This window comes from Psittacula echo (assembly GCF_963264785.1).
Source record: "Psittacula echo genome assembly, chromosome: 18".
Classification (NCBI taxonomy): Eukaryota; Metazoa; Chordata; class Aves; order Psittaciformes; family Psittacidae; genus Psittacula; species Psittacula echo.
This window is the reverse complement of record NC_137754.1, coordinates 4,886,556-4,914,098: the sequence shown is the minus strand read 5'-3', so window position 1 is coordinate 4,914,098 and position 27,543 is coordinate 4,886,556. Positions and strand designations below refer to the sequence as shown.

Sequence of the window (27,543 nt, the reverse complement as noted above, 5' to 3'; positions counted from 1 at the left end):
CAGAAAGTTGTGTCCAGAGTCACCAAACGGCCACAGCACTGGGGATAAAACAGGGAGATTTGGGCAATCTGGTGGGTCAAGAGCACCAAAACCCTTCCCAGATCCAACCTGAAGCAGAACTTGCACTCGCTGTTTCTTTCTCCCCATGTGCCGATACTTACGCCTGTGAATCCTCTTTTTGGGGGAAAATCCCAAAAAGCATCAGTCCTGGGGTTGTTCATTGGGATTTGGGGTTTTTTGCACCAAGGACTCCAAGTGATGGATGCAGTGGCCCATGGTGAAAGCCCACTGTCGCCCAACAGCATTGGAGCATCGCGTGGGGAAAACGGCATCCCCTAAAAATGCTTTTTCTTACCAAAAATGAAGGGGAAAAGGGAAAAATAAGAAAAAAAGCCTGAAAAAGAAAAATAAATCCGGCCACAATATGTGCCTTGTAAACATGTGTCCTTCACATCCACACGCTGACGTGCTGGTCCCTGTGCTCCTGTGGGCAGCCAGGGCAGCCACCAGTGCCTCCAATTTGCTTTTTTCTCACCAATTTTGTTTCTGTTCTTGCCACGGGTTGGTTTTTTTTTGGCATTTCTGGGGGAATTTTGTTTCTGGTGCTGTCAATGATTTGGGGATGGTGCAGGAGGAGCTATTCCAAGGAGTCACTGTGGTCCAAGCCGAGGTCAGCGCCGGGTGCCGCCGGGAGGCCACCAGGCTCTTCTTCCAGCTCTTCCTCTTCTTCTTCCTCTTCCTCCATCTCGTCCTCATCCTCCTCATCCTCCTCTTCTTCCTCGGTGCCATCAAGGGAGTCATCATGGGCTGCCAGCATGGCCTGCTGCATGGCCATGGTGGCTGTCGCTGATGAGAGGGGTTGCAGGTTGTCCATGCTGAGCGAGCCTGAAATCACATGAATACATAGAAATAAAGACTCCCCAAGTAATATAAAAATGACAACAAAGCACAAAACCCAAGAACAAGCCAAGTTGAAAGCTGTATCTAGGGAGAGCACCCTGTAGGGTGTTCCACATGTCCCAGTCACTGCCCAAGGGCCAACCCTTAATGTTTTTAATGTATCTTCATTAAATAACAAGAAATGATCATTTTTGAGCAAGTAGATGCCCAAATTAGTTGGGCAGATCTTCATCTTCTCTCAGTTTCCACCATCCCTTCTCTTCATCTCCTCTGTTCCAATCTCGTTTGGTCCATACTCATTTACCCTCTCTTCATCTTCTCTACTCCATCTTCATCATCTGTTCTCTATCTTTTCTCCTCCCTTCTTGTCTCATCTGTCTTCTCATCGCTATCTTCTCTGCTCCTCTTCATCTTCATCACTTGTTCTTCATCTTTCCTCCATCTTCTCTCTTCCCATCTTGTCTCATCTTCTTATCTCCAACTTCTCTACTCTTCTTTTTCATTATCTGTTCTCTGTTCACCTTCCTTTCATCTTCTTCCTTCCTATCTTGTCTCATCTGTTTTCTCATCGCCATCTTATAACCCTTTCTTCCATTTTGTCTCCTCTCGTCTCCCCATCTTCCCCTTTATCTTCTCCTCTCAGGAGGCATCCCAAGTGGTGCCCCACAGTGGCTGATCATTGAGGAGCATTCCTACGCTGAGGAGATGGCAGTGCCCCATTTCTAGTGCCCTCATGGTAGCCAACTGGAAGGATCTTCTTGCTTTCACCACTTCTTCAACATATTTTTCCCCACAGGGAATAAAAATGGCTCTAGAAATCCTTAATTCCCAATTAAGGCCATAATTGAATGCATGGCCACCCCATCCAGGAAGAGCAGGGGCCATCAGGGCTTGTCCTTACCATCAGGATTTGTCCCCGAATTGCCACTCTGCTGCTGCAGGACCCCAGCAGCGATGGAGTTGGGCCAGAACCGCTGGGTGGGCCGATGCTGAGATTTGATTTTCTTTGCTTTGGGGGCAGGGTCTGGGTTGCTGGCATCGAGCATTGGCTGCAGGATGCGCCGCCGGGCGTTGATGAACCTTTCCAGGGAAAAGAGAGACCATTGGAGTAATGTTACACCAATTCTGAGTTAGAACAACAGACTTTATAACTTATAAATTCAATGACAATAAATTCAATAACATATAAATTCAATGAATCACAATATAAAACCAAAAATCTGGGGGGTTCCCCTATTCTATCTGTCTGTGGTATGTTTTATGATGAGAGTGGTGGGGCACTGGCACAGGGTGCCCAGAGAAACTGTGGCTGCCCCATCCCTGGCAGTGTTCAAGGCCAGGTTGGACACAGGGGCTTGCAGCAAGCTGCTCCAGTGGAAGGTGTCCCTGCCCATGGCAAGGGATTGGAACTCGATGAGCTTTGAAGGTCCCTTCCAACACAAACCATTCCATATTACACCATTGCATTGATTTCTCCAGCTGAGTTGAAGGCTGCTACACATGGGGTTTGCCAGCAGAGGGCACTGAGACATCGCAAATGAAACGCCATCAATTCAACACACCCCAGCCCAACTAGAAATGGGCCCTGATTTCCCAAGTTACTCCCAGAAAAGCATTATATAGCACCAAAACAGCATGAAAAACATTTCTAAAGCCAGCAAGATGACTGCTTGGGCCGCTGGTGCACTCACCAGTTGTTGACTTGCAAGAGGGTCAGGTTGGTTTGAGCGGCAATTTGCCTCTTCTCATCCTCTGTGGGGTAGGGGTGCTAGGAAAAAGAGAGAGATGAGCAGCAAAATGACATCCCTGTATGCAAACCGGCAACCCTGAGTGGGCCCAACACGGCGATGTTCTTGTCCTGAATGCAATAAATCCAACATTTCCCATTTAAAAAAACAGGCTGGGAAGTCCCATCCAGTTGCTGCTCTATGATTTCCTGGGTCATGTTATTCCCCAAGTTGCTTGGAATTGTTATTTTCTGCATTGCTGCCTACCTTGAGAGTCTCCCACCTTCCTAGAGACCATCATGAAGCTCTTTGCAATCAGATTCTGAGTGGGTTTTGGCCAAATTATGTAGGAAAAAGGGTTAGGGTTAAGCTTTTCACCCTTCTTCCAGCCCTGCTGATGGGACAGCAGTGTCCTTGCATGGAAATACCCTGCTTGCATCCTCCGAGTTCCTTCCATCTACCTACATTTGCATCCCCGCAGAATGGGATGGGTCTGCAGTTCTGCATGTCAGGTGACTGCCGATCACAACCCTACCTGTGGGACAGCTTTCACACTCCAGCTTGCTAGAAAAGGGTATTTGGGAGATGTTAACTGTAAAACAATGCAAAAAGTCATGGAAAACCCCTTTTGTTTGCTTATTTTTGCATTAAGGGCATATTGTTACCACCTGCAGTGAAAAACGCATGCTCCAAATACTCCCAAAATAAAAGCAAAGCCGCTTAGTGCCTCCAAATACAAACTCACCCCCTTGATTTGCTCATTCTGGGGTTTTCCACCCTTTTATTTTCCCCAGCTTGCACAGAGATTTGGCAGTTCAGGTGCTCACCATGAGATGTTGGAAGAGCCATGAGCGCATGATGTTGGTGGCATGTTTGGGCAGGACGCCCCGCTTGTTCTTGGACTTCTTGTCCTCACCATCGAGGAGGGATGTAAGATCGAGGTTCACCTGCCAGGGGAGAGCACTGGCTGAAAACAGAGACAGACAACCCAAAACACAAGCAAAACCAACTCAAAATGAGAGTGGAAAAACCGGGCACTTGCAGGGTTTTTTTTCCCCTAAAAACTTTGCATTAAATCCACATGTTCCCCCAGGATCTCTATTCAATATCTCCACTGGTTTTACCAATGCTTTGCAAAGGGCAATGGGATTTTTCTCCCTGAGGTGGCACCAGCACAGCTGGGGACTCTGGTGTGAAACACACGACGGTTTTGATATCCAATTAAAGAGGAAAAACAACTTTGCCTTACAAAATAGAATCATGGAATGGTTTGGGTTGGAAGGGACCTTAAAGCTCATCCAGCTCCAACCCCTGCCACGGGCAGGGACACCTTCCACTAGAGCAGCTTGCTCCAGCAACCAAGAAGATGGCTTTCTGAACCTGAGGTTAAAACCCTGCTGCTTGTCAACACCTTCCAAGCCTGCGTTCCTCATCCGACTGATTCCCATCATGAGGAGAAACATATCCATTGCAGGAAAATTTGCGTTTTTTCCCCCAGAAAAATGAAATATCGACATCTTGCTGCAAGAGAAGTTTTAATGAGGACGCAGGAACCGAACCGAAATCTCAGTGCTTGAGTTGAAAAGAGATTTTTACTCTTTATTTTCCCCAGCTCTTCATCAAACCCTTTCCGCTGGATGAATTAAACATCAGGCCAGCAGGTCCCTGCAATTCCCATGGGTTCCAGCTGAATAAATCATGCCGGTGGTGCAGGAAGAGCATCCGGAGGTGCTTGTCTGGGGCTTCCTCCCTGCCCCGATATTCCCTGTGCACATGTTTTTCCCACCATGGAGGGTTTTGCTGCAAGATTTAAGCCCTCAATGGAAAGGTATTAAAGGAAGAAATTTCAAGAAGCAGTGCACAGGCAATAGAAGCTGCCAGCGAGGTGCCCCCCATTCCCAACATTCACAGGGGAATTTTTGCTGACCTGCCCTGCGAAGCAGAGGAGCAGAAAACAATGGTTTCTTGTCCAAATTCCTAGGGAATGGGGGTTTGGAAGAGTTCATGTGCAATGAAGCCAACAGAGAATAGCAAGTTGTCCTTATAAATCCTTTTCTACACCAAATTGTCACCTTATTGCAAGATGCATCCACAGACAAACCCCACATAAATTCATTGCAACGACAGAAGGAAGGAGTAAAACCAGAGCAAATGGCTAAAACAATATGCCAGAATCCATAAAACAAGGGAAAAAATTAATCTTTCCCATGAGTGCTGCAATTGCTGCACCGGACAGGCAATCCCAGATCCATAATCCAATAGCAATGGTTTAGTGTATGGTGTCCCTGCCCATGGCAGGGGGGTTGGAACTAGATGATCTTAAGGCCTTTCCAACCCAAACTATCCTATGACTCTATGATTATATATCGTATCCTATCAGATATATCATATATCTTAGATATCATAGATCTCATATTTCATACATCATGAGATCCCATATTTCATGTATCATAACATCTATCACATATATCTATCATATGTCATATATCATTTATCATCTCACATACGATCCATGAGATATGATATCTCATATATCATATACCATGTCATATGTCATACTATATCATATAGTATGCAGTGTATAGTGTATAGAATATAATATACTATATAACATAGAAATATAAACATTGCTATAATTTGTTAGGTCTTTGCTCTAGTTCCTCAGGTACCCCCAAGGTACCTGGGTTTAATCAATGTTTCCTGCTAATTAAAGATTTAGGATACTCCCACGAGTTTAACGCCTTGAGAAACGGGTTTTACACTTGCTGCGGCCGTGCAAAATGCTGTGTAAAGTGGGAATGTGAGGGGGGAAGGTCTTACCTGGGCATTGGGGAGCTGCAGGGCACCAGGGGCGATGGCTTGGGCAAGGACCTGGCCCTGTGACGTCACCATCGTCACAGGCTGGTACAAGGCTCCACCTAGGGACAGAAAGGCTCGTGGGGGTCCCAAAACCCCCAAACTTCTCCCCTTTGCCCCCACCAGACTCCTGTGTGGCCCCTACCTGGCACAGCCGGTGAGTTGCTGCCAGTGCTCATGGCCAAGTTGCCCGGTGGGAGTGTGGCTGCTGGCACCACGATGCCTGGTGGAGGGTTGGATGCGGGCGGCAGTGCTGCGGGCGAGCTCTGCAACATCTCCTGAGGGAAAAACCATTCAAAGCATTGCTTTTAACGCGCAAAGCCATGCAGGGGGTTAATATACCCCCAACCTCCCCCCAGTAAATTCATCCTGTTGCTTTGAGGACTCCAACAGGCAAAACAGCACAAAAAGGAGCTCTTCACTTTGTTGCAACTGCAAAAGGAGATGAAAAACGAGGATTTACACTTTGCAAAGTGACTTCCCCAAACTTGTCTTCTTTATGCATTCCCACTAGGAAAAAGGAGCATGAGAGACAAGAAGGAATTTCTTCAGTCTTCTTCTTTCCGTATAGTTTTGGGATGTTTTCACTGGAACTGTCTGATGCAGCATTGTCTAAAAGCCAGGGCAAGCACCATTGTTTCACCTCGCCTGAGTAATAGTAAAACAATGACATTAATAACAACATAACACCATTTGATATCATTCCTTGCAGCTTTAAGCTAACTTTTTGCAAAAAAAAGGGCATTTTTGAAGCCAAAAGCTGTAACCTCATTGCCAGCCCCAGCTCTGGAGCAGCTCTTGGATTCAAGCAGCAATTGGAAAGAGACCAAATGGAATGATTATTTGAGTACTGAATGCAGCATTTTGGGAAGGGTGCTGCAATTGAGGATGGTGAGAATACAGGGTGATGTACCACAACCTCCCAGATGGGCAGGAATTAGCAAACAAGATCTATGAAATTATCATTTCAAAATAAGCCCAAAATAACCATTTATCTCTAATTCACCCAGCTGGAGTGAAAACTGCACTCATTTCTTGCAATAAAAATACTGTCTTTCCTTTTTCTACCCATTTTCCCATTCTGCATCACCTCCCTGGTGTCCAGGTGGCCCTCAACTGTTGAGTAAAATGCCAGTAAAAGGCAGGGGTTTTTCACTTTTTTATCCAATTTCCCTTCATTTTGAGACATTTCTTCATATTCAAGACTTTTGCCATTAAAACCCCTTCCTGCGTTTTCCCTTCCCTTGATGTCGAGCCCAAACCATTGCATCTGACACCTCTGCCACGTGGTATTTTTGTCCTCTCCATTGATGATCCCAATGTTACTTATGTGGAAATTTTGCTACAGTTGCTGTGAATTTCTGCTTTGCCTCCCACACGTTCCTTTTCATCACTAAATTAATTTCAAAAATGCAAAAACCATAAAATACTTATGCTTTTTTTTTTTTTTTTTTTTAATATCCCTTCCCCATCTCTAACATTTGAGGAAAAATTGGTTTTGGTTTGGCTTTCCCCTCCTGCTGTGTTTTTCCATGATTCCTCCAAACGAAGGGTATCCAGAACATTTTAGACTGGAGTTTAGGAACAATTCCTTCCCCAAAGGGTGCTCAGGCATTGGAACAGGCTGCCCAGGGAAGTGGTGGAATCACTGTCCCTGCAAGTGTCCACACATTGTGTAGACAAGGCCCTTAGTGACATGGTTTAGTGGGTGCCTTGGCAGCACTGGGGTAAAGGTTGGACTTGATGATCTTGAAGGTCTTTTCCAACCTGGTTGATTTCATGATTCTAAGTGCACTGGGAAGAAACAATGAGGGATATCAAAAACTGGAAACAAGAACCTGCTCTTTCCAGATGCAGTGGTCAAAGCCATTTCTAACGGCATTGTATGACAAAAATTGGGGGTTTTTTTGGTGTTGTAGAGGAAAACTGTCCCAAAACACTAGCCTGGTCATGTCCAAAAAAGGAATTCATGGTGTAACTGCAATGCCAACGTGAAACCGAGGGTACCCAATGGAAGTGGAGGCTCTGTCTTAAAATAAATATAGATATCTCCAAGAAGATTTAAAAACTATATTTTGCGTACTAATTGCCTGGATAGCAAATGCCAGCCAAATGATATTAACTTGTGATTTTGCTGCAGTGAAAGTATTTTGTATTTTAGGACTCATAGGAAGTTGAAACTTGAGTATAAAGAAAGCATCTCTAGGTGTCTCTGCGGATCCACATCTCAGCACTGACCTTCCACAGCCCTATTTCTCCCAACTAAAAGTCATTTTAATGAAGAAAAAGATGGAGAAGGAATTTGAGAAGAAATGCTGTCCTGAATATGACCATTAAACCACTGCCGATCTGCTGCAATTCTCACTTGAAACAAGAGCTGAAAAATGCAAGATTTAACCCAATTTAAACATCCCTGGCAGTGCTCTGGTTTCCCATGTGAGTGGCTATGAAGAGTTTCTTTTTCTTCCAGGTGAAGTCAACTGGAGAGCAGTGAAGACCACTTTGATGCTGAAGGAAAGTCAAATTGATTTACTTTAAGCTTTGGGTTAAATCGGCTTTTTTCCCCCCTCCATGCAACAGGCACCTCCACTCTTCCATTCCTGCCTGGAAAACCTCAAAAAATATTAATTAAATGAAGGGAGGGGGTTAAAAAGTGTTTGGTCTGATGAGGACTCAAGGTTTTCACATGAAACCAAGTGAAAAGCAACCAAGAAAAATGGAAGAAGGGGAACTGCCTGGTGGACCTGCAGGCCGGTGTCCTGGGTTCAGCCCAGACAGTTCAGACAGTTCAGACTGTCCAGACAGTCTGAAACTCCTCCACAAAACAAACCAAAGCCCAAAATCAATGGATAACATAGGACAGAAAATTGTCTGTAAGGTAACAAAGGTCCAGGGAAGGATCATCAGAGAGGAAAAACCCTACCGTTTCACCCAAACTTGGCCAACACCAAGAGTCATCTCTAGACTTGGCAACAGGAGAAGATTTCAGCAACAGTTGAAACACCCATTTGGGTGCTCCCGCATCTTTCCAACCCCACCAGGCTTTCTTGCATTTCCAGAAATTCTTGCATTTTCCACCTTAGAAAGCACAAATACCACCAAGCCAAGGACCGTCCTTTTGGGATACGCCAGGGAAATCCAACCGCGAGTCTCCCGCGATGACATTTTGACAGCTCCAGACGTTGTTTTCCCAGTTTTAGTTGACATCCTTGCTATTTTGCATCCAGAAATTTTTAAAGGAGGGTGTCCATTGCTAAAACACTGCAAAAAATTGAAAGGTTTCGCTTCCATGACCAACCTGGTGGATCTCCTCGCAGAAGGATCGATGCCCTGAGAAAACCTTTCTTCTGAGAGACCTCAGTCATTGCTATGAATTATATTTACATTTTTCAGATTTATTTTTCTTTAAATCTCTAAATCAGCAGCCTGTTCACTGTTTCACCTGTCCCCAGCTTGAGGTGAATGCAACAATCATTAGCAAAATCATCTCACTTGCCATTTTTTAACCACTGGTCCCAGGATTCTTCAGCTCTCTGGAGCATCCCCAGCCCTTAAAACTCAACTGATGGTTATAGAGTATTTCCAGTTTTTTGGTTTTTATCCTTTCCCATGCAAACTCAAGGATACTCAATGAGCTGAAGCACTCAGGCACTTGTCATTGGTTAGTGCAGCTGAACAGCCCCAATTTTCTCAGCCTATCTTCATACAGCCCCTGGTCATCCTCATGGCCTCTTCTGGACTTGCTCAACAGCTCCATGTCCTTCTTATGTCCTCATCCAATGAGCAGATGAGATGGTGGCTCCTTCTGCTCTATCAAAGTATTTCAGTTGCCTGCTGAAAATCCCTTCATCACTGAGCGAGCGTTTCCTCTCCAGTTGGGTCTTTCCTGGGTGCATTCCCATTTATTCAACAACTGCTTCCAAATCCTCACTTGAATTTCTCCAACTTTCAAGTCTTGCCCAGAAGGAAAACATTCGGCAGCTCTGGGTTTGTAGGAATCAGAGGCGCTTGGTACCTCTCTGTGGGCCTTCTTATTTTCCAAAGACTTGTGCTAATTTTCTGATAGGATCCCCACCTCTTTGTGAGGCACTAAATCCTCATTACTTTTCCTGACCGATGCATTCTAATTAGATCAACACTTTAAAAATTAGAAAGAAAAAAGATGGGGGGGGGGGGAATCACAATAGCCACAGGACGGCTTTTCCATCTCATTAACTCCCTCACTTATTATTTCCATGAAAATTACTGATAAAACCCGTGCATCTCCATTTGCTGGGACCGGGAGCTTCGTCGGCTCCTATCTAACATCTCTCTCATCACCCGGGATGCGAGCCGTTGCCATGGCAATGCACAATAATAGAAACTAATAAATTACAAGCGAGATGCTCGTTGAGCAATTATTGTTCTCTTTTATGCAAGTGTCTTGCTAATTTTGATCATAAGGAATGCTCCCATAAAGCGGCAAAGGGATAATAAGTCCATTTCTAGAGATTATTAGAAAATACAGACGGGGGGGGGGGAGTAGATCAATGATTAAGTGGTTTGGTGCTTTCAGGAAACCCAAATAAGAAATAAAACTTTTTGGAGGGCTTCTCCTTTCCTGTTCTGGGCTGCAAACATCATATTGGAAGCTTCAAACTGCAGTACTTGGAACCCTGCTGTTAAAAACAACTTGTGCTTTCTCATTTCCACCACCTTAAAAACACCCAGAAAAGCCCTAAAAAGCCAGCATCACCACCTCATTCTTGGTGAGAAGCTCAAGAGCCGCCTGGGTTATTTTCTGTTGCTGCAGTTATCTCTGGTGGGATTGTGCAAGCCCAGATTTCATTCCCTCCTTCAAAAAACTGAGGGTCTGAGAGAAATCCACAAGGGAGACACAATATTGCATCAGGGAAGTTTTTTGGGATGCAGCGAGCCACCATTTATTCCCTGCACTGGGAATGCACATGAAAACCCCAACCTATGGGAAACAGGTTTTTTTCCAAATATTAAGTAACAATTCCTTATTTTGACCGAAAAAGCACCAAGGCGCAGCTTGGTTTGGACATTTCAGCTGATATTTCTGCAGTTCCTAGGCATCTGCTTGTACTCTCCCGCTGTGCTTGAGGCACCAAATGTTTCCTTCTCCCAGCTAAAACCCAAATTATGCCAAAAAAACAGTCAAGGTGGGAAAATTGACCATGCTGTGGGAAAAATGCAAGACGTGCCGGGGCAAATTGAGGAGCAGCAAAGCCCAAAAGAGACCCAAAAATCTGTTGAGGTGCCTTGAGATTTCTTGACAAGGATGGGGGAAGGGAAAGTAGTGGGGAAAATCGTGGTGTTTCTGTCCCTCCTACCAACAAATAGTAATTTTTCATGAAAAATGCAAAATTTATGGTCCATTTTCCCGTGTGCTTTGCATGGCTTCTGCAGTTCCTCCCTCCACACACATTTCATTGCTGCAACATAAGTTTAGGAAAAGTCCTCATCTCTTTCTTTCGCAATGACACAAAGATCTCCACAGCATCATTTATTGTATGATATGAGCAAGACATGGGGCTTTTTTCCATTGTTTCTGTCAACTGGGGATGGGTTTTAATGAATTTCCAGGAGGCTACAAGAGTTGTAGAGAAACCCTCAAATCCCATTGACCCAGCTCGCCCGTTGGTCAACGTGCAGTGATGATGATTACAGGTGATATTTAAGGTGTTACCTGGGGGTGGAGGCTGAGGGAGGAGGGGCTGGGGGAGTAGGGCCCCCCCAGGTCATTCCTGAGTAGGTTGTCACTGTGCATCTTGGTTTTGAGGCAGGTGATGTAGCGGTTGCAGAAGTCCTTGCACAACTCGTTGACCTTCTCCAGCTCCAGGAGGTGGATGCGCAGGACCTGAATGGCCTTCACCATCTACACAAGGGCACATAATGGCAAAGTTAAAATCGTTTTTTACCTTGAAGAATAGGGGGAAAAAAAAAACAACCCAAATCAATATTCTCACCCAAAATCCCATGGCAGAATTAAATATTTTATTTTTAAACACACCGAAAAAAAAGAGCCAAAAAATCAATATTCGTGCCAAAACCCCATGCCAGAGCCCATCCTTCATCACCTCTGCATTCCTTTTTCCCTTCCCATCAATTCCATCTCTGGTATCCCAAGAGGCAAAAATTCACAGAATTTATCATTGCCTTCATGGGAATTGCTCCCCATGCCCAAAAAAAGTCCGACATCCAAGGATGTTGAAAAGCATTTGGTTATTCTCTGGAGGCCACTTCTTCTAACAAGATTATGAGGCTGCAACTCCACCGTAAGCTGTTGCTGGTGCAAAGCCTGGGCCTCATTAAAACGTACCCCATAAACGTTAAAAAATTTACACATAAAACATTCCTCTTGCTGAGCTGAAACCTTAAGTTTTACAGCCGCTGTTTGAAATCTTGCATAATATATAAAATTTCAGCTATTCACTCCGGGGCAATAAATGCGGTTTTATGGAACAAAGCGTCTTTGCATTTCAAAGGGTGTTTTTAACTTGCAAATTTTAGTGGTCATCTTTACAAACTGCGAGTCACCATGGGTGGGAAACATCCCGAAAAATCCAGTGCCAAACCTGGGTGGTGGCTCCATGACAGAGAAAGTGAATTTTTAGTGACGGAACATCAGGGATGATGGGTTGTAGTTGGAAAAATCCTCTTTTTGGGGGGCCTTTTTCTTGCTATTTTTTATCTCCTCTGCAGTTGGTGCTGGCAAAGCACAAGGTGGAGGCGTCATGGCCCAAGTCTCCGCATCCTCCCAGGGCTCAATGGCCATGAAAGTCAATATTCAAGGGCAAAGGCAAGAAGACCTGACACATATATGTATAAAAAATAAATCTCTCAATTATCTCAGCTCATTTGCTTAGGGTCTCATTTTATGTCCCTGCTCCGCTGCGTCGTATATCTGTCCGAATAAAGAGTTACAGTCCGACGGCGTACGTGCGCGGGGTTGTAAAAAATACAGATGCTGAATTAATTGACTGTGTGGCACTCGGCAGCTGATTGAGTTGATAATGGTGAGATCTGACCTTTTTCTAATTTCTAATTATGTGCATCTCGGCGGTGAGGAATACATGACTCTTATTCTAATGATAGCTTAATGCCGCTGGCCTTTTCATCCCTGCTTTGCCATTGCCGATTTCCGGGGAATCAGTGGCATTAGAAGAAGAAAACACCCCCAAAAATAACCAAAAAACTGCAAAAACAATGAAAATAGGGAAAAAGTGTCGGCTCAGAAGGGGATTGAAATGTTGAGTCTTGAGTATTTCATCCAAAATTCCGTCCAGTTGGCGCTTCACACCAATAGGAATGGTCCTTCTTCAGCATTGCATTAACCATCTCCTCTGTCTCGATGGAGGCCAACCACACCAAGTGATCTGAATGGCTCCTGGAGACATTCTGGGCATTGGATAGAATATATACATACAAACATGTCCTAGAAATGGGGAGAATATATGCATACGAATATATCCAGTGCTGCACAGTCACGCATGGGATCGGTGCAACTGCCAATGGCCAAATTTCACCTTGGCAGCAAGAGTTGCTCCAAAACATGCCAAAAAACCATAATTGGTGGGCGGCCTTGTTAAGAAACCACCAAAAAAACCCAGTGAAAATAACCTCTGTGGACACATCTCCTGCACTGATCATTTGCTGGAGATGTTACGTGTAGTAACAGATTTTTCTCACAAAAATATTTGGATTTGGGTTTTTTTCTGCTTCAGCTGGCTCCATCTCTCTCCTCTTCCTAGATCATTCCACCCATTTTGATGTAATTTAAAGGGTTTTTTTTTGTGCACCTTAACATTTGATGCATGTTCAGTGCCAAAGTGAACTAATTCAAAAATTCTCTTTTTTTGGTTGCTTGTCCCAGAGCAATTTCTGTTCTTGGCTGTAAGACATTGTGAAACAGGTTTAGTAATGTACAAACTGGGCTTTGCATGGCCTGGAAGTTTTTTGGGCAGCTTTCCACAGGCTGCTAAGCCACTCTTGATTTAGGGATGTCACAAAACTCCCTTCTACAACTGAAATTGGGCACAAACCACGAGGGATTTCAATCCATCTTGAAACCATCTCTTGGTCTTTTTAGGGAAGAGGCAGGTAGGTTTTGCGCTTGGATGAGTATTGATTGTTCTTTCCCCCTTCATGACAGGTCACTGGACATCATCACACTCCTGATATCTGTAATACGTAGAAAAAGCTGTGTGGGAATTGTCTGATTTTGCTCCTTTTCTGGGATGGAAATCCCTCTGAAACATGGCCCAGGGGACACACAAACCCCCAGGGAAGGTGTTCTGCTCCTTGCATCATCAGAGCTGGTCACCTCTTTCGACCTTAAAAATGTTCTTGCTGGGTACACCACCATGGTGCCATGGACCTGTCTACCCACACACTTGCCCTGGAGACCACATGAGGAGGCTTCTTGGATAAAATAATGGCATTTGGGGATGTTTCCTGAGATCCACACATGAGAAAATCTCCATTCCAAGCAGAGTCTCCTGAGGCACTTTTCAGCAGCAATTGGCACAGCATGAAATTTGTGCTGCTATGACAGGCAAGCCACCAAAACCAGTCCAAAGTGTCCCAAACCATCGATATGCATCACCCTTTTCAGATAAAGCTCTTATTTTGCTTTGCTTCTAGGACATGAGCTGTCCACTACACTTGAAACAAGATGGTCCCAGACAAGAACACGATGCAGAGACTGCAGATTTTGAGACACAAACCAGCCTTGGCTGTTTCCAGAAAACACACTGAGCACATGGTATTTGTGTGGGAAAACGAGCCACAGGGCAGGATTTTGTTCTCATAGGGGATCTTATGGAAAAATTCTCAGAGAAGGTCCTGGAGAAGGTCTCATATGGTGTATAGAGAACATTACAAGATCACCAACACTGCAAATGGAGCCCAAAGACACTGCCCAAGGTGGTAGATCTTCATCTTCACCCCTACCTTCTCCCTGACCCCCAAAAACCATCTGCCAAGCCCCAGCTGCCTCTACCAGGTTGTCCAGCTCAGGATCATCACTGAAGAAGGGCTTGTGCTCCTGCTCCTGCTGGTGGACGAAGTTCTCGATGTCGACGTCAAAGCTGGCCGAGGTGATGCACTCAGAGCCCTGCGTCGCCTGCTCACACTTCTCAAAGAGCAGAGTCAGCAGCGGGAACAGTGGATGCCTGCAGAGGACAAAGGAGAACCCCCATAATACAAACTGGTTTAGGTCCCATGTCCATTTTTACCCCACACCACCTATCCATGCCCTCCTGCAAAAGCCAGGTGGTTCAAACCTCATTCCCAAGCCAATGCAGGAATTTCTCCATCTTGACCATTTCCAACAACAATACAAAGCTTAAATATTGCAAAGTTCACCATCTTCTCCACCAGGCAATGACTTCTCTTACATCTTGGTGTTTTCCTTCATTGCACCAAAGCTGGCATTTCCAAAATGGTATGCCATAGGCAAAATGGTTTGGCTTTGGGATGGTTGTCTTGGAGCCATCTGCTGTCCTGGTGGCTTTGCATTTTTGGGAATCGACACCAGCACTTGATCATTGATGGTAATATTTTACCCCAAAATGGCTGGAGGTGCTGGATGGGGATGAGCTGGTATTTCTACATGCCCACAGCATCCTACGGACTAATCCTGCTACGGGGTGTTTCTCCACCAAGAGGTCTCATTGTATCTCTGTCGAGAACATCCATGTCTCTCCATGAAGATGGGCCAAATCCCACTTCTGTCTTACCACAAGATGACTGTTAGGATACAAAGATTTGCAATTCTCTTTGCAAATCCACAGTTTGCTCTAATTACTAGAAAACCACCTTACAGTCCTTGAAAATCCACCATTTGCTCTAATGATGATGCTAAATGGATGCAGAATCACCTCCTGACCAGCAGGTCGAAGGAGGTGACTCTACCCCACTTGCAGCACTGTGTGCACTTCTGGTGTTCTCAACATCAGAAGGACATGGAGCTATTGAAGCAAGTCCAGAGGAGGCAATGAGGATGATCAGAGGCTGGAGCACCTCCTGTATGAAGACAAGCTGAGAACACTGGGGCTGTTCAGCCTGGAGAAGAGAAGCTGTGTGGACGCCTCCAAACAGCTTCCAGTGTCTGAAGGAGGCTGCAAGGATGCTGGGGAGGGACTCTTCATCAGGGACTGTAGCGACAGGACAATGGGTAACGGGTTAAAACTGAAACAGGGGAATTTCAGGTTAGATCTAAGAAGCTCTCCCCTCTGAGAGTGCTGAGGCGCTGGCACAGGGTGCCCCGAGAAGCTGTGGCTGCCCCATCCCTGGCAGTGTTCAAGGCCAGGTTGGACACAGGGGCTTGGAGCAAGCTGCTCCAGTGGAAGGTGTCCCTGCCTGTGGCAGGGGTTGGAGCTGGATGAGCTTTAAGGTCCCTTCCAACCCAAACCATGCCATGATTCTGTGATTCTATAAAATGCAAATAAACATACAACACCAAAACACATGGAAGAGAAGGGGATGAAGACCATGAGTTAGTGCAACCCTCAACAAGCCTCTCCAGATGTGCAAAATTACAGTAAAATAAAATAAAATAAATCGTATCTATGGAGTATTTCAGGGGAGAAATGCAAAATGCTTCTCCAGGGATGTTCTTCCCCAGTTATCCCAGAGCAATGGGAATTTCTCCACCATTTTATCTCCCAAAGATGCTCCAAAAGATGATTCTGAATCACTTTCCACTGGTCTTTTCTGAGCCTGAGTCAGGCGAAGGGGTTAAACCCCTTGGCTAAGTCTTCATTTGCAGCCACTAATACCACAGCATATTATAGTTTAATCTGTCCTGATCCCGGTTTAATGCCAGGTTCGCTGAGGCTGGAGCAGAGAACAGGAGGGGAGGAAATAATTTCATACTTTGGGCAGCCCTGCCGGGGCTCAGCCGAGGGATATGAAAGGCAAATTCCAGGCGGTGGGAGGAATTATCGGGACTTAGGAACTGGCGGCTCAGTGGCAGGTGCCCACTGCCATTTCCACAGCCAATTAGGAGCAAAGGCTTGGAACTACCCCAAGGATGGGGTTTTAATAGGGGAGCGATTGCAGCCCCAGAGCAATTTTTAGCCCCTTTGCTTTGAGGGGTTGCAGTGATCCAGGGGGAATGAAGACTGTTGCTGGCATCACCCTCCACGCTTCAGTATTGGGGCAGTGCTGCTATGGACTGCCAGGAATGTCTGGGAATGCTGGCAGGGAGGAGGAAGAGGCATGTGGCTGAGGGGAAGATGGTTTGGTTTTCAGTAGGAAATAAAATGAAAAGGAAAGAAAAAGAAATAAAGGAAAAGAAGAGAAAGGGAGGAAGGGAAAGGAAAACAAATAATGAGAAAGGAATGAAGGGAAGGGAAAGGGAGGGAAGGGAAGGGAAGGGAAGGGAAGGGAAGGGAAGGGAAGGGAAGGGAAGGGAAGGGAAGGGAAGGGAAGGGAAGGGAAGGGAAGGGAAGGGAAGGGAAGGGAAAGGAAGGGAAGGGAAGGTACACCATGGGGCTTTGCAGGCAGAGATTATGGCATGGAAATGAAAGGTTGGAGCCCATCCTTGCTGTGAAATTTGTGAGGAAAATTAGACAGATATCCAGGAGGATTTCCCCCACCATGGGGGTTACGGAGGTGGAAAATCACCCCTACGGCACAGTTTTCAGGTGGAAAAATCTGCTTTTGCTGAAAAAAATTTGCTTTTCATTTTTCCTTTGTGAGGGTTGGCCGGGATGACCTTTGCTGGTCCCTTCCAACCCAAACTATTCTGTGATTCTGTGAAGACAGTTTTCAAACAAAACCCTCATTTTTTGTTTTTTTTTTTTGTGGGTTTTTTTTGTGGTTTTTTTCCCTTTTCCTTTTGTTTTGGTTTTTTGTTTGTGTTTTTTTTGTTTGTTTTTTTTTGTTTTCCCATGGAATCCTCCAAATAAAAGGGCTGAACCAGCCCTGACATTTTCCTGCAGGAGAGAGGTCGTTTCCAGCCACTAATAAAAAGGATTCAACACTGGCTAATAGAGAGAAATGAATTCCTCTAATGGCCTCATTTCCCACCTTCAGCAGGGCTCAGGGTGCTGGTGGCACCTTGGGCACATCACAAGCAGGCTTTAGTTTTACCCAGCTCCAATATATCCATTCCCCCCTTAAAAAAAACCCATAGAAAATAAACTTAATGAAAAGAAATTCAGCCCTTTCCCACTTGGAAAAATCCAGGTTGCAGTGCTGGGGTGGTTTAAGCATCGGTTCCCACAGAAGAAACCTCTTGACTTGCCCATAATCCATTGGGAAGTGCCAGCTTCTTGCATAAAGTCAAGAAAATACTTCACCTGGGGAAAATAGCAGCAGAGAAGTGCTGCTGCTGGACCAGTTCCTGCAAAGATGCTCCTGCATCAAGCAGGGAGGGGGATGCTTGATTTTTTTCCCTTTTTCCTCTGTTTTTATGGGTGATAAACCTCCCACTAGAGCATAAAACCCAGTGGGGTGACTTGTCCCAGCTCTTTTTATATTTCCCATCGCATTTTCCTGGCGATTTCCCTCCAGGTTGATCGACCGATGCCTTCTGCCTTGGTGCAATTATTGAAAATTAACAAAAATCATCATTCTAGGCGCAGGATATGGCTTCGCGATGACTAAAACAGAATTCCTGCCTGCTTTTGCTACTTAATTCCATATCCACAATCCTCATTAAGTGCTGTATAGGTTAATATTCCGATTTTGCACGGCCTCATTTGGTTTTTTAGAGATAAAAATATATCTGGGAGGTACTTTTGGTTGATAGCCAAAAATCAGCATCCAGGTTTGGGCAACCAAGTCCACACGCAGGACCAGCCAACGTATTTTTCCCTACTTTTCTGGGTGGGAAATAGGTCCAAATTATTCCCAGCATTTTCTGACCTTCAAATTGAGGCTGGGAAAACTCCAAAGGGGTTTTTTCGGTTTCATCATCCCATGAACACTGCAAAAATCCTTGCAGACGTACAAAGAAAAGGTGGTTTCTCCTGAATGACCTCTTTCACCTTGAGAAAATTATTCCTATCCTTAGAAAAACCTCTTAAGACCTGCTGCAAATAGTCCTTTGTGTTTTCCTGGGAAACCAGTGGGTTTATTCCCATCTTTCCAGACCTTTCAGACTCGTAATATCTGAATACTTGGGGGTTTTTAATTCACAAGCCCTGGCCATTAACAAGGGGGTTAATCCTTAACCTTAAATCTTAATCCTAATTATAGTATACATTACTGTATACATTGTAATACTGTAAATAATTATCAATTACTTTAATAATTACATATTCCTTATATAATTATACTATTTACATAATTATGATGTTACTTATTGCAATTATATGATAACATTATATTACAATATTATATTAATATCTCCAAAAGGATAAAAAAGGGGACCAGAGGGGTTCATACATCCCGCACCCATTGTTGCTGCACTCATATGGATGCATGAACTTCCTATTTCAGGTTAATAAGTGACTTTACCACTTCTGTGTGCCTTTTCAGCCCAAAATCACATGGTTTTGCTAGAGAAAAAACAGGCTAATTTGAGGTTTTGGGGGTTGGGAGGAATATTTTGGGTGCAAGATGGTGGGAGATGCAAAACATGACAGGAGATGGGGGGAGATGCTGCAAAATTATGTCCATGAAGGCCCTCATTAACCAAGTGTTAATATCAATAGTTACTACCGCTAAAACGAAGCAAATTGCAAATTCCCCCATTCCTGTCTGTTAATTAATGCATTAGAATATTAGTGGATTAATAATGCATTAGAATAATGAAACGAAATGCATCACCGAAGCATCACTGAATCGATGCATTAACTGATGCATTAATTGCTGCATCGGCGAATCAATGCGGCCATAATGCATTACAACAACGGGTGCATTAATTAAATAAGGCATTCATTAAGGCCTTAATTAATGAATGCACACTGATAGTAGCTTGCATCACCTGTAGACAGCTCGCTTGTCGGCCTCCAGCTGCGCCTGGGGGTCGCCGGCCGCGGTGGGTACTGGTGCGTTGGGGGCCGCTGCTGGTGTGGCGAGATGCACGGGCTGAGCCTTGGTGGGCTGCTGGGCTGTGGCTGTCATCTGGGAGGGGAGAAAGGAAAGGAGAGGATAAAAGGGGAGAAAATCAAGTAAACCTGGGGTTTGTTGTGCTTTGCCACTGCGTTTTGCAGCCTTCCGCGGCAAGTTTGTGAAGTTTAGGGAGAGGTAGCGCCGCGGTGGGGCTCTGAGCAGGATGCGTTCGCATTCCATCTAAGGCTGCTTTAGGTTTTCCCACTTTTCCCCTGATTTTTTACTTTGGGAAAACACAGGGAAAGAAACCAAACCAAACCCAACGTCCTTATTGCAGCAGCAAAGCAGAGGCAGGGGGTAATTTATTAAGAGATGCTTTGCACAAGTCCCAGATTAAATCAGCTGCAAGGCTGCTGCTTGCCAAGGTTTTTTTCAAAGCAGGTATTATTGTCTAGACACAAAATTACGTGAGCCTCTTCCAACTCGGAATGAGTCATTTTTGCACTGGGAGAAGCCAGCCAAAACCAAAATTCAACTTCTTTTTTCCTCCCTGTGCCCAAATCTTGGTCTTTACCCCAGTGCTGCCCCAGATCGCTGATGCAATGGGAATTGCAGTCTGTCTGGGCTGGAAATCTCCAGCCAAGATTACATCTGCTCTGTGATAAATCATTTTTCTAATTAACATTTTGGTTTTTGAGAAACTGCAAGTATTTTAGTTAAATACCTGCATTTAAGATGAGAGCAGTGTGCATGCTAGTAGTGCATGTGCAAATCACTGCGCTTCCTTCCAGTATCCCCTCAAAACTCTCACCCGCATGTGTACAGGTTTGCACCTATTTACAGACAATTTCCACTTAAAATTAACAATTGCATTAAAAAAAGCTGAATTATTTGCTGCTGGGCTGCAGATGGGTCTGATGAACACTGCGTGATGCATCGCTTCATACTGCTAAGACTTGGTTAACAAAAATAATCAGGGGGAAATATAGTCGATTTGCGTTCGCACCCCCCCACATCCAGTGGGTTTAGCTTAAACCTCAGTGAAAAATTAATGGAAAGTGGGTGTTTCACCCTCTTTTGGTGTCAAAATGCTGTGAAGAATTTAGCATTTGCCTGTTTTCACCGGTAAATCTGAGCTGGGCAGCAAAAGGAAGCCTCTGCTTTTTGCTGAATATTGTATATATAATGTATATCTTCGGCTAATAGATCATAGAATCATAGAACAGTTAGGGTTGGAAAGGACCTTAAGATCATCTAGTTCCAATCATCTGATATTAATTTTTGTGTTTAGTTTTATATAAATAAAAGATATGATTTATGTATTTGGCTGGTATACTTCTAGACTAATTTCTGTGATTATTTATATGCAAATAAAATGGTAGGTTATATTTATATACACATATATTTACATACATGTACATATTACATATGTACATTATTGTATATACGCATATACTACATACATGTACATATATATTGCATATTATATATATGATCAATATTATACACACCTATATAAATACATGATATATGTGTACACCCAGAGTCTTCTCCAGCCAAATCCATCCCGCTACTCAGGTTCTTGCCATGATAAAGCAGACTTCTCCCTCCCTTACAAGCTGTGTAAACCCAGGCTGGGTCAGCACCTCGACACCTTTTGCTTTCAAAATGTTTGACTTTAATATCTCCTGCCTGACCTTTCACTGCCGATAACGGCGCTTTTGGGTTTTAATCTCCTTTATTGTTCATAACGGCGAAGTTTGCCTCCTGCACCTGCAAATTCACCCTGCACTATTCAATTCCTAACTCTCTCAACCCAGAAACAGGTTTGATTTCCATCCCTATTCCCTTCCCCAGTGAAAATTTGTGGTTTGCTTCCCATTCCTACTCCAGCACTTTGGATTTCTCTTTTTTTCCCACCCATTTTCTACATAAACCAAAATGCAAGGGGATTTTGAGATGCTCCAGCCATGTCATGGAATATTTCCCCATCCTCTTTCTCTTTTTCCCCTTTTTTTCTCCCTGTTATTTTCCTTAAAAACAACTTTTCCTAGGGGAGAAATGGCTTTTCCCCCCTCTTTTTTCCCTTTTTTTATTCTTTCTCCCCTTGACACACTCAGGATGCCAAAGCTCTTTTTGCATCCTGCCCCCAAATCCTGCCAAGTTGGCCGATTCCAGCCAAGTCTGCAACTAATTGGGCTATTACCCAAAAAAAAAGCCTCCTCTGCAGCTGTTTCAAAGCCATTACCTCACCTTGGGCTAAAGAAAATAATAAAAAATAAATAAAATAATCCCAAGTCAGTGGAAAATTAGGTGAGAAGATACTTGGATGTGAGTATTTGCAGCCAGATAGGGATGCTGGGCAGGGAGGGAGGCAAAAATGCAGCCAAAAATGGCTTTACAGGGAGCAGGTGGGGAAGGGAAAGCAGGAAAAAGGCAGCAGGCTTCTGGCTCGGGAGCGTGTATGTTTTGGCAGTGGGAAAATAGGGAAATATAGGGGAAAAGGGGCTGGATTTGGGTAGGAAAGTTGCAGGCGTTGAAAAAAAATGCAGACGGGGGTATGATGGTGATGATGAGGATGATTATTTGAACCCATCACCCCTTGTCCTGTCACTACAGTCCCTGATGAAGGTCCCTTTCCAGCATCCTTGTAGTCCCCTTCAGACATTGGAAGCTGCTCTGGAGTCTCCACGCAGCCTTCTCTTCTCCAGGCTGAACAGCCCCAACTTTCTCAGCCTGTCAGTTTTAAAGCCTGATCTATATTGTATTCCTGGTTTTACCCTTCTTCAGGAAGAAAATCCTTCCCTGGTGTTAGCAGCTCCTCACCAGGTGATGTGAGGGCTTCCTGCAGGTTTAAATGTGATAATCCCTCTTGCTTTAGGATTTTTTTGAAGTTGAAGACTATGGACTCTCTAAGTCTAGAGAGCAATGACAGTCAAGGTCTTCAGGGCAAGAAAACCCCCTCAGTCAGCAATATTTATCCTATCCCTTAGCATTTCAGAGTGAAAACTTCATCACACATGCTGAAAACAGTGGTTCTGAGCCCAAAAACATTCTGAGGACACCAGGAGTTGGAGGGCGGGAGGGTTTGACGGATCCAACAGAAAAATCAATACCTCCAGCCCAGTTTTCATCTGTGGCTTTTCTAGAAACATTATTTTTTATAATTAAAAAGGAAATTCTATTTTTATATCCATTTTTGTCCCTGAAAAGCACACTGGGGGCAGAGCGAAGCTGGTTTTATCACTTTCTGTGTTGAAACTACTGAAAGATTAACATTTCCATCCCATTTTATAAGTACATGTATAGAATAAGTAAAAAAGTAAACTTTTTTTTCTTTTTTTTTTTATATTTTCCACTTTTGACCCTGATGTAACCACCTCAAACACCCTTTTTTGGGGAGGGCAGATCTGCTTTCATCACCTTCCTTGCTGAAAATGCCTATTTTTAAATCAACCTCTTTTTGCTAACTCTGACAATGAAATAGCTCCAGACTTTACGTTTTTTCTGTTCATTTATCATGGAAAATATGTGGATTTTATACAGATTCTTTAATTTTCAACTGGTGGAGTTATGCAGTGAGCGCAAGCATGCTCAATATAAATGATGCTTTGTGTCACCCCCTCTCTTAGCAGAACCAGGTGATTATTAAAGCATTATTTTCCTTCCAAGAGACAGCTTTTCCCTTAATTTCTGTTTCATTTTTGCACATTTCTGACAGTGAGGGACATTACTTGCACAGCCTCTGTAGTAAAATACAAATGCAAAGCTCTCCCAAACCCCCTTTTTAAGCACTTTTCTTCCCAAAACTCTCCCCTTGATAACGAGAAGTTGGTTGCAGCTCTAATAACTGGGGGGGGGGGGGGTGGTGTATTTATCACTGACCCTCCCCATCTCTTCCCCATCACTGGGGAGAGGAAATCTGTGCAGTTTGCTTTTCTAAACCCCAGAAATCCCAAATTCACATGCAAAAGGCTCACAGCAGTAACAGCGTTGAGTCAAAACCAGCAACTCTAGGCTGCAGCTTTTCCTCCAAACCCACTTAAACTGAAAGAAAAACACTCGAGCAACCCCCAGGACAGGGGGGGAAAAAGGAAGGATTTAGTTCATGATGCTCCTGAGAGTCCCCAAAATTCAATGTATTAGAAAGGGGTGCAGATAAGGGATGGGGATGAGGAAAGTAGAGGGGATGTCTCCATAGGATGCTGCGGAAAATCTCAGCTATTTTAGTGCTTTAAATTGCCCATTAGGACTAAACTGGCGTCGTGGCTCCCCGCTGCGTGTTTCGACACGGAGAAGAGAAAAACACTGGGGAAAAAAAAAGCCCTTCTCAGAGCAGAGCAGAGCAGTGAAGCGAGCAAATGATGACACCAAAGTTGGAGGAGCCATAAAAACCCCACCGAGGTGTCGTTTGTGAGAAGTGACCTTTTCCCACCAAAGGAGACGAGCGGAAAGGAGACCCGGGGGGATGTAAAAGTCAATTTATTTATTTTAGCTTGCCGAGAGCAGGCTTGATTTTGATGGTTTATTTCCTAAGAGGGGAGATTTTGGAGCTTTTGCAGATGAGATATGTAGAAAATGGGGGGGGAAATCAACATTTCCCATAGGAACCACCCAAAAAGCTGCTTTGAACGGGGTGCCGATTCAGCGCACAATCCAGGTTTTCCAAGAAGACCCCAAGACCCCAAAATAAGCCAGAAATGGGTAAAAAACACAGAACCCCTTCAATCTTAGAGACTGCGTTGGAGGGCTTTTAATTTTTGCCACTCTGAAATGATGATTTTGGGGTGAAATACTTTGTCATGGTCATTATTAGGAAGGGAGGGTGATGAATGCAGGAGTTGGGGGTCACCAGGGGTCTGCAGGAGACCATGGGTGCTCAGGGACACTCACCTGTGGGGTGTCTTGGTAGGGAGGAGGGGGCACTGTCTGGGTGGCCATCATCGTCAGAGCCGGTGCCGGGGAGACATGGTGCATCCTGGGTGGGAGTCACATCGAGAACCTGTAGGCAGGAGAAATGCTGCTGGATTAAGGGGGATCCCCCCTGAAAAGGAAAAATCAAGAGGATACAAAGGAGAAGTGATGCTCCTCACACAAGCTCCACTACCCAGACCCTAGAAGAAACCCTTCTTCTAAGCTCTTCTATGATCGTTATCGTAATTTGATGATTGTTAGGGATTTGTGGGTTTGGATAAGGAATGCATCAAGGGTGAAACGAAGAGGGTCACTGGTGATGAGGGTCACAGGAGATTTTAGCTGGAGAGCAGTCAGGCAAGGGCACAGCTCTTGGAGATGATGGCTTCATGGATGCATGATGGATGCGATGGTGATGGAGGTGATCAGTGAACATCACATTATATTTTCCCCCCTGTGAACCCTGGTGCACCCAGGGCATTTTCTTTATACCCCTTATAACAACAGTGCCTAAATGGGGATTTCCATCACTTTTCCAGTTATTCCTCCTTTCTGGAAGCAGGAAGACAAGCCATAAATGCAAAATTTTCCATTTTCTGGAATTACACATCAAAAACTTCACCCAAATTCTGTATCTCTTTGCCTCTGGCCACCATGGGGTCACATCTTCAAGCACTGAATGCTCAATCCAGAAAGGAGAGCGAATACGAGTTGACCAACCTAGCTGTTGCATTGTTGCATTGACCAACCCCACGGTGACTGAATGCACAAGATATTGCATTGATGGGATTAAAATAATGATTTTTGTTATTTCCCCAACAGCAAAACAGCAGGAGGCAAAATTATCTGCTCCCGAGTGAACTTGTGGAGTAAAATCTCTGGTGTCCAATGTCAAAACTTGGCTCACAGCTACAGGCACGTCCTCAAGGGGGAACACCAAGGGGAAAACCTCCCCACCAGAAACAGCTGCAGCTGGAGAAAAGCAGAATTTAGCACTGCAGCGGTCTAGACATCTCAGTGGGAAGCTGAGAAAAATAAGGCATTGCTATTTTGGGGAACAAAAAGTCCTGCTTGCTATCTATTGTTCAAGCCAGGATTAAGCCTACCTTTAGCACACGGCAATTTATTGTGGGGTGTGAGCTTCTTGGTCAAATATATTCCCAGAAGGTGGCAGTCCAGAGCCCAATTTAATTGCCAAATATCATCTGAGCTGCTACAATCAAGGCTTTATGGGCGTTGATTTGTTTGGAGAACAGGACTTAGAGCAAAATGTAAGGGAAAAAAGGCATAAAATGAGAGACAGCTGTTGCCAATAGCACTATATTTATTTGGGGGGAAACAAATGCACTCGGGTGCCATAAATATCCTGGGAAGCGCCTGGTACCCGCTGGAAAAGCCGGACGGGTATTTCACGTGGGAGCCCCTGGCCATGAATCTCCGGATAACGGTGCAAAGCTGTCAGCCCCGTGGATTTATCACCAGCCGAATGCAGGGAAGGGTCTAAAGCTGCTATTTTATGCATTAATCCTTTCTTATTTTTTATATATTTTATGCATTAATGCTCTCTTTCTTTCCACTCTCACCCCCCCCCCCCTTAAATCAATTTAGCTGTATGAGCTCTTGACCATAGGCATCCAGATGACTAAAGGAGAAGAGCATCGCCAAACCCCTCCAATCCCTTGCAGATCAGCTTGAGTCAGTGATCAGCTCTTGGGCAAAGAGTGAAATCTGGGGGACTGGGGGTCACCAAAGACAGGAATTGCATACAGCTCCCTGGGTGTTTGCACAGAGGAAAGAAACGGTGAGCAATAAAGCCCATAAAGGCTCTCTTATTGCCGGAAGCAGTTTTGGCAGCGACCTGAGATCAAAGTATCCTAAATTTCCTTATGAAATAAAATTATTTCACCTATCACTGAAATATTGCCATGAAGTTGGAAATATATTTCCTGAAGAGTATGTGTCTACCTGAAAGAGTCTCAGATTTATAGGCTGTGCTTCTTTTTGCCAGCAATATATATTACATGCTCTTTCAAATAAAAATAATTAAAGACTAAGTTGAGAGTTGGAGGTTTTTTATAGCGTGGTCACTGATGCCTTAAAACACTTCAAAAATCCAAGTCCACAACACCCCAGGTGAATGTGACCTCCTTGATTCATAAAACAGCTGAAAAACCATACTAGAAGTAGGGCTCAATGCACAAAACCCCACATTGTTGGACTCCACATTATCATTTTCAGTAGATATTAATATTAGCTTTGCAAGGTGCAACTCTTGCTTCTAAATCAATGGGGATCATTTTTTCTAGCTCATTCAGCAGCTTCTTCCCTGCAGCAAAACATGCAATTGATAACAGAGTATTCAACATGAGAAATCAGAAAATCAGCTTTTCAGGCATTTCCTCTTCTCTACCCAAAGTTTCAAAGTTATTAGAGATACTTGAGGATGTCTTCCACCCATGGGAAGGTATTTGTCTCTGTTAAGGGAATTCTGCCTTTTCTAAAGGGTATTTTGAAGAGAGGATGCTTTGGGATTTGCACTGATGCCGTGTTAGCTGTGCTCCCTCCACAGTGGGCTCTTCACAGAGGGCTTTTGCATACTGGCATTTATGATATATATTCATCTAAGTTGAAATGAAGAAATATAGCTGAGGGGGAAAGGATGGGCACCTCCAGAGGACTATACATCTTGGTCTGAACCGCCAGCGAGGACAGGCTCACCCTTGGCAGGTGATGCTGAGTCTTCACTAGCCATAAAGTGAATCAAGAGCAACCCTCTTGTGCTTGAATGTCTCATTTGCATCCACCAACCTTCAAACTTTGCTTATTTTCACTTAAATTCACCTGTGAGGCTGAAAGATGAACCCCAGGTTCTCATAAGCTATAACCTTCTTATGCCACCACCTCATGAAAAATAAAACAAATGCTGCCAAATGGTCGAAAATGGGGAAGAATCCCAGATTTCAAGACATCACCCATTCTTGGCCATGCCTCATGGTCAAGGTTGCTTCCAAGCAGGCTCATGTGATGCCTCATCTGGGGATTCCAGGAGTTCCTGTGCAAGAAATACCACTGCACCACCAAATACTATTCATCGTTTTTAGGAATATTTGGTACCCGAATTTCCTCTACCCAA

At 44.4% G+C, this 27,543-nt stretch overlaps 1 protein-coding gene across 1 annotated transcript; it reads right to left on the bottom strand.

Moving 5' to 3' along the window:
* Positions 1-637: 637 nt before the first annotated feature.
* PKNOX2 (PBX/knotted 1 homeobox 2) lies at positions 638-24,473 on the bottom strand (the record flags this gene model as incomplete). The annotated part of the gene is made up of 10 exons (XM_080631528.1): positions 638-885; positions 1,802-1,980; positions 2,592-2,668; positions 3,455-3,574; positions 5,448-5,545; positions 5,629-5,761; positions 11,176-11,364; positions 14,491-14,662; positions 19,429-19,568; positions 24,390-24,473. The coding sequence occupies 10 exons, from the start codon at positions 24,471-24,473 to the stop codon at positions 638-640; spliced, it is 1,440 nt and encodes a 479-aa protein (XP_080487654.1).
* Between the last annotated feature and the right edge of the window lie 3,070 nt (positions 24,474-27,543).